The 7,620-nt window shown below is 43.9% G+C and overlaps 1 protein-coding gene across 1 annotated transcript; it reads right to left on the reverse strand.

The window, feature by feature from the left end:
• Window positions 1-4,327: 4,327 nt before the first annotated feature.
• Window positions 4,328-7,167, reverse strand: LOC143875920 (uncharacterized). The gene is made up of 4 exons (XM_077377499.1): window positions 6,237-7,167; window positions 5,884-6,180; window positions 5,445-5,791; window positions 4,328-5,371 (listed from the first exon to the last, which is right to left on the reverse strand). Exons 1-4 carry the CDS (start codon window positions 7,165-7,167, stop codon window positions 4,328-4,330), a joined length of 2,619 nt encoding a protein of 872 aa, XP_077233614.1.
• Between the last annotated feature and the right edge of the window lie 453 nt (window positions 7,168-7,620).

Raw genomic sequence — 7,620 nt, forward strand, 5'->3', positions numbered from 1 at the left:
TGTGTGCCAATGTTTAGTGAAAATACAGATGAAGGGCACCTTTTAGAACAAGAACAAAAAAAGGCTAAACTTCAAAATAGGGTTGTCAAAAGACCCTGATACCCTTCTGACATCGACAGTGTCCTCCTTTTTCATCACTGCCTTTTAAAAAGGCCAGATTCACGAGGCTTCTTTTGGTTCATTTAAATGTGTATTTGAACCGAGAGAACCTTGGGTTCGTTTCTATCTTGACCGTCGAAAATAACTAGAGACGGATGGACGATAGACGTTATCTTTTCTCACTTATCTTTTGGCTTGAAACGGGAGACGTAAGCTTTTCTCACTTATCTTTTGGCTTAGAACGGTAACGTTATTGAATACGTCTCTTTTGGCGTAGAATCTTTTCCTTCCAGCAATAATGGATACGCCGGCGGACATAATGGGTACGCTGGCGGAAATAATGGGGCAGAAATAATGGGTACGCCGATGGAAATGATGGTTACAGAGAGACGAATAATGGGTACGCCGGCGAAAATAATGGGTACGCCGATGGAAATAATGGTTACAAAGAGGGGAATAATGGGTACGCTGGCGGGTATGCCGGCGAAAATAATGGGTACGCCGGCTGAATTAGTGGGTACGCCGATGGAAATAATGGTTACAGAGAAGGGAATAATGGGTACAGAGAGGGGTATTATTAGAAGACGCCACCGTTTCATATTGATTTCCACATGTCGTGGATCCTACCGTCTATTCATATTGGCGACGACCAAGATTTAAGGAACCCAAGGACTCTGGGTTCACAAAAAGATTTCAATCCAAACCAAACCGATTATGTATAGAGCCGCTAGCATTTCAAAAAGCTTTTCAACACGTGTCAGGCATCCATCCGTCTCTAGGTATTTCCGACGGCCAAGATAGAAACGAACCAAGGTTCTGTCGGTTCAAATACCAGACGAACCAAAAGAACCTCATGAAACACGGCAGTAATAAAATAAGAGGCTGAATGACGTTTCTGTTGATGTCAGAAGGGTATCAGGGTCTTTTGACAACCGATTTTGAAGTTTAGCCCTTTTTTTGTTCTTGTTTTAAAAGGTGCCCGTCATCCGTATTTTCACTAAACATCGGCACGCATTCCGTTCTTTTCTCTTCTTTTTTTTTTGAAAGAATTTTTGTAGGGATGTGGACTGGGAAATAAAAGGGGACAAATATATCACTTTCACTATTTTTAAAATTGAATTATATCTAGATCTATACCCGCACTCTTGTTTTGTTTTGGTAATCGCACTCCTAAGATTGCTTTAAACATATAGTAATTGTCCTCTATACATGATCAATTTGGATCCGACAAAGGATCCAAACATTGGTTGACAGAACTTGGGCACAACAATTGGATTCGAATTGTGTACGTCGTGTCATGCCCTGAACCGATTGTGTAAATATTGTCCAGTTCTAGGTCTTCTACTCGCCTCGGTTTTATTTTCCAGCAGCACTACCGTGCAGGACCCACTCCGTAGGGACTAGCCCCTTGGAGATGCTGGAAACAAGTCTACACAGGAAGAGTAAGGATAAACATATATAGCCCAAAAAAAAATCTTTTCTCCCTTTCCGATATGGATCTTAGATGTTGGACCTATATCCCGAGGTCTGGAATTAGTTTGGATCGTGACCCAGATGTCACTACAAAATCCAATGGAGCATCATCGATCTGAATTGAGGGTGCCAATGTGCAAAAATAACCTTAATATTTGGTAATTTTATTCATTTATGACGATTCAAGAGGGATATTATCGCAACATTAAAAAAACTACATAAAACAACAAACAAAAATTCTTGTTCCCGCTTTTTTCATTTCAATGATGACAATCCTCTCCCTTTCTCTTGAGTTTCTCTCTGTTCACTCCCAAAGCCCCAAGGTATGTTCAGTTAGTTTCCGACACGTGGAAACCAAAGGGAACCCTGGCAAAACACACAAATTGTGTGTTCACTTGATTTCTTGGGGAACTTTTTTTATTTAATTACTGCAAACATGGGAAGTATTAATATCCTGGGTGTACTAAGTTTCTTGAATTTTCTGTTGTTCCCTTTCCCGCTGCTGAGCAACGGAGAAGGGTAATTTTGATTGACAGAAACCCTCGAGCCATACCCAAAGAAAGCAAGTTAACAAACCCTAACCATTAATGGTACACACTGGACACTCCGATGGACAATCTTATTCGAAAGGATCATGTCCCCGACTCAAAAACAAGGATATGAAAAGCACTCCGAAAATTATCTGATCGATAAGTGATGTGGGATCAAGCACTGAGAGATCACAAATCACAACCCAAAACAACAAGTAAACTCAATTTCACTGGAATTATACCCTTCTACACAACTGATAAGCTTCTGGTAATCCAATACAAAGAAGATTTTCATAAAAGGAAAGAAAAGATAGACTACTTCGAGGGTAGTGGCCTCCTAGAAGAAGAAGAAGAAAGAAAAACAGAGTATAAAGTTCTGCCTTCCTCCTGTCCATTCCACCTTTTAAGAGCAGCCCTAACTAATTTTGTTTTGCTTTGTGGGCTCACATGTAATCCTCTAATGCGATGGGTCGTTTCCTTGGCCTCATGCTCTTTCGTATGGTTGTTATGCCAGGAGATTCTCTTGCCAGCTCATCTGTCCCAGTGGTCCCATCCTCACCCTTGCCGTGATACCTATCATTACCATCCTCTTCCCAAAGAACCTTGTCCTCAAGGTTCAGATGAGGGTACAAGTGCCGTAGATGAGCGATGTCTTCCCAAGAAGCTTCTTCCAACGGTAGTCCTTCCCACTGAACCAATGCTTGAGCTACCCACAGATTTTGCCTTTTCAAGTGACGATAGTTCAGAATAGCAGTTGGTTGAAGAATTGCCGCACCGTCGGTGGTCATGAGGGGTAATGGAATTGTTTGGGTACCCGGGTTCCTCACACATTTTTTAAGATTTGAAACATGAAAGACCGGATGAATGTGGGCTGCTGGAGGTAATTCCAGTTTATAAGCTACAGTACCCACTTTCTCTGATACCTTGAAGCCTTGAAGGGGCCGAAGAATCGCCGTCCCAGCTTTTGATTGAGCCGCAACGCGACGGATTGCTGGCGGTAGGGTTGAAGTTTAACAAAGACCCAATCACCTGGTTCAAATATTTTTTCAGTTCGACTTTTGTCTGCTTGATTTTTCATTCTTATTTGTGCTTGAGCAAGGTTTACTTTGAGTTTTTGGAGAATGTCATCTCTAGTGATGAGAGTTTGGTCTGCGGCTTCAATAAGAGATGAGCCAGGAATGTACCTGGAGAGAATAGGAGGTGGCCTGCCATAGAGTGCCTGGAATAGGGTCATACCAGCTGCGGTATGGAAAGATGTGTTGTACCAATATTCAGCCCAGTGTAAATACTTGACCCACTGTTTGGGCTCATCAAGGACAAAACTTCGCAAATACATTTCAAGACAACGGTTTAGCACTTCAGATTGACCGTCAGTTTGAGGATGATATGCACTGCTCATGGCCAGTGTAGTGCCCTGAAGTTTAAACAATTCCTTCCAAAATTTGCTAACAAAGAGCGGATCCCTGTCACTCACAATAGTACGGGGAATTCCATGAAGCTTTGCGATTTCAGAGGCAAAAATTTCAGCAACCTTATGACTTGTGAAGCTGTTAGGTAAAGCGGAGAAGTGGGCGTACTTAGTTAACCTATCAATGACAACCAAAATTGCAGCTTTTTCAAAGGAGTTCGGAAGGCCTGTGATGAAATCCATTGCGACATCCTCCCAAACTTGGTCAGGAATTGGAAGAGGCTGGAGTAATCCAGCAGGGGAAGTATTGACTGGTTTGATTTGTTGGCAAATCTGGCATTGGGCCACAAAGTCTTGGACTTGGGATCGCATTCCTGTCCAGTAGAAATTGGCAGAGTCTCTTATAGGTTCGTAAGAATCCGGCATGTCCACCCACCGGAGATGCGTGGAATTCATGTAAGAATGCTTCACGGAGGGAAGAATCGGAAGCGATCATCAGACGCTGATGAAAATATAAGAGCCCATCCTTGAAGGAGTATTCTTGATACTTCGTAGGGTCTGTGATTAACCCATTGCAGATAGCTTGAAGTTCAGAACTTGTGGCAATTTCTCTGCGCAACTGTGCGACAAAATCTGGTGTAGTAGTCGAGAGTGCCAAGAATCCTCAAAAGTTGTGCGGGAAAGGGCATCAGCAACCGTATTCTCCTTCCCGGGTTGGTAAGAGATTTCGAAAATGAACCCCAAGAGTTTGGACAACCACTTTTGTTGCTCAGGAGTTTGGATTGTCTGCTCAGTTAAGCCTTTCAAACTTTGCTGATCAGTGAGTTTGGATTGTCTGCTCAGTTAAGCCTTTCAAACTTTGCTGATCAGTTTTAACAAAAAAATTCCTGCCAAGCAAATATTGTCTCCACTTCGCAATAGCTTCTGTGATAGCATACATTTCCCTTACATAAGTTGAGGCTGATTGCATTTTGGGGGAAAGTTTCTTGCTGAAGAAGGCGATCGGATGCCCTTCTTGGGTTAACACTGCGCCGATACCAACTCTGGATGCATCAGTTTCTACAGTGAAGGGAATCTCAAAATTAGGTAAGGCTAACACAGGGGCCGTAGTCATGGCGTGCTGGAGTGTTTCAAATGATGTCTGGGCTAGAGGTGACCAGCTGAAGGCATCCTTTTTAAGTAAATCAGTGAGAGGTGCTGCGATGTGGGCGTAATTCCGGATAAATCGCCGGTAGTAACCCGTGAGGCCGAGGAATCCTCGCAAGGATTTGATCGATCGAGGGAGTGGCCAATCTAACATTGCGGACACTTTACTCTTGTCCATTTCCACCCCTTTAGCAGACACAATGTGTCCCGGATATTCGATGGAATGCTGTCCAAAGGAGCACTTTGATTGCTTAGCATAGAATGTATGGTTTTGCAAGGTTTGCAAAACCTCTTGTAGGTGCCAGAGGTGATCAGCCCAGGTTTTACTGTAAACAAGAAGATCATCAAAGAAAACCAGCACGAACCGGCGTAAGAAGGGTCGAAATACTGTATTCATGGTGGACTGAAAGGTTGATGGCGCATTGGTGAGACCGAAGGGCAAGACAAGGAATTCGAAGTGGCCGTCGTGGGTGCGAAAGGCTGTTTTATGAACATCCTCTGGCCTAATTCGTATTTGATGATAGCCAGAGCGTAAATCAAGTTTGGAGAAGAATTGGGCACCATTGAGTTCGTCCAAAAGTTCATCGACGGTAGCGATAGGGAAGCGGTCCTTGATAGTAATGGCATTAAGAGCTCGGTAATCTACATGTCCCATCCTTTTTCTTGACGAGGAGCACTGGTGAAGAGAAGGGGCTATTGCTTGGTCGAATAAGGCCTTCACGCAACATTTCAGTAACTAGCTTTTCGATTTCAAATTTTTGAAAATGGGGATAGCGGTACGGCTTCACATTCACTGGTTGGGAGCATGGTAAGAGGTGAATGAAGTGGTCTTGGTCTCGGGAAGGAGGTAATCCCTGGGGAGTATCAAACACAGAAGCAAATGATTGTAGGATGTCACTGAGTTCAGCATTATCACAAACAGGGGAAGGGTGCGAAACGGGTTGGTATTCAATGTGAAACAATGCAGCCATGGAGTGTGTCTGAGCAAGATGGCGAATATGATGGTATTGTAATAGAGAGGAGGGTTGTTGAGGTTCCCCAACCAGTTGAACTCTCGTCTCGCCATCCACAAATTCGAGTGTCAATTTGCTATAATCAAATAAAACAGGACCTAATTGAGCTAGCCATTGAACTCCTAAAACCACATCAGCCCCAAAAAGAGGGAGAACAAATAAATCAACAGTAATGTCATGAGATGAGAGGTTAACTTTTTGTTGCTTGATAGACCATCGCTGGAAAGTCGATCACCATTACCCACTAAGACCGAGATTTGTGGACTAGCCTCGACTGCTAACCCCAAGTGTCGGGCGACCCTGCTCTGAATAAAATTGTGGGTACTTCCACCATCAACCAAAATTTGAACTGGAGAGCCTGCAATGTAGCCTGGTAACCGCAGTGTTGTGAGTGAAATTTGTCCAGCTAGGGCATGATAAGAAAGTTCCGATTGAACAATTGGATTTGCCATGGGAACCAATGTTGTATCCGTTGGAGATATCTCTTCGGTTGTATCATTGAGTAGCTCTTCTTCAGAGTCCAACAAAAATAGTTGACAAGATTTGCATCGGTGGCCTGGTGCGAACTTCTCGTCGCAATTATAACAGAGGCCTTTGTCCCGACGAAGTTGCATCTCCATGGGAGTGAGACGTTTGACTGGGATTGAGGTGTTAGGGGGTCGTAACAATGGATTGGGAGGGGGTTTGGGTTAGGAAGGAGGGGATCTGTAGGTGTATAGGTTTTATGGAAAGAGCGTCGTGAATCGAGGAATTTAGCTTCATGTAGTCTAGCCAATCCAAAGGCATGAGCCAGAGTTTTTGGCTGGAAAGGCCTTACCTCGCTGCGAATATCCGGTCGTAGACCCGAGATGAAGCAGCTAACGAGGAAACAGGGTGGGAGATTGGTGGTACGGTTCGCCAAAGCTTCGAAATCAGATTGATAATCGGAAACAGAAGATTTCTGAAGTAATTTGGCGAGGGTCCCCTGATGATCTTCGAACTCGGAGGGGCCAAAACGGATTTCGAGTGCCTTTGTGAATACTGGCCAATTGGTAAATTGATCGTTGCGATGCATCCATTGAAACCATTGGAGAGCCTTACCATCCATGTGAAATGACGAAATCATGAGTCGTTGATCATCAGCTGTATTGTGGTATTCAAAAAATCTCTCCACCTTGAAGATCCAACCTAAGAGATCAAAGCCATCAAAATGAGGGAAATCCAGCCGCATTGTGCGAGTTTGGATTTGATGATTTGGGGGATTACTGTGAGATCCGGAAATCTGGGAGCTTACGGGGGCACTCACGTGAAATTCCGGTGAAGAAGGGGAGGTGAGACGGAGGGCTTGTTCCAATCTGCCATCCATTGCCGTTAGCCGGAGAACTAACTCGGACATGGATTTCTGTTGTTCGACGACGATGGATTGAAGGGAGTCCAGACGTTGCCCGTAACCCACCGAGGTTTCGCTTAGGAGCTTGACGGACTCATCGAGTAGTCTGATTTGAGTGCCTTTTGCCATGGCGGAAGGTCAATGAAAGCACCAATGATGTGAGATCAAGCGCTGAGAGATCACAAATCACAACCCAAAACAACAAGTAAACTCAATTTCACTGGAATTATACCCTTCTACACAACTGAGAAGCTTCTGGTAATCCAATACAAAGAAGATTTTCATAAAAGGAAAGAAAAGATAGACTACTTCGAGGGTAGTGGCCTCCTAGAAGAAGAAGAAGAAAGAAAAACAGAGTATAAAGTTCTGCCTTCCTCCTGTCCATTCCACCTTTTAAGAGCAGCCCTAACTAATTCTATTTTGCTTTTTGGGCTCACATGTAATCCTCTAATGCGATGGGTCGTTTCCTTGGCATCATGCTCTTTCGTATGGTTGTTATGCCAGGAGATTCTCTTGCCAGCTCATCTGTCCCAGTGGTCCCATCCTCACCCTTGCCGTGATACCTATCAATAAGCCACTAAT

This window comes from Tasmannia lanceolata, unplaced genomic scaffold (assembly GCF_043159265.1).
Source record: "Tasmannia lanceolata isolate RefF3 unplaced genomic scaffold, GAP_Taslan_0.1 ptg000004l, whole genome shotgun sequence".
Lineage (NCBI taxonomy): Eukaryota > Viridiplantae > Streptophyta > Magnoliopsida > Canellales > Winteraceae > Tasmannia > Tasmannia lanceolata.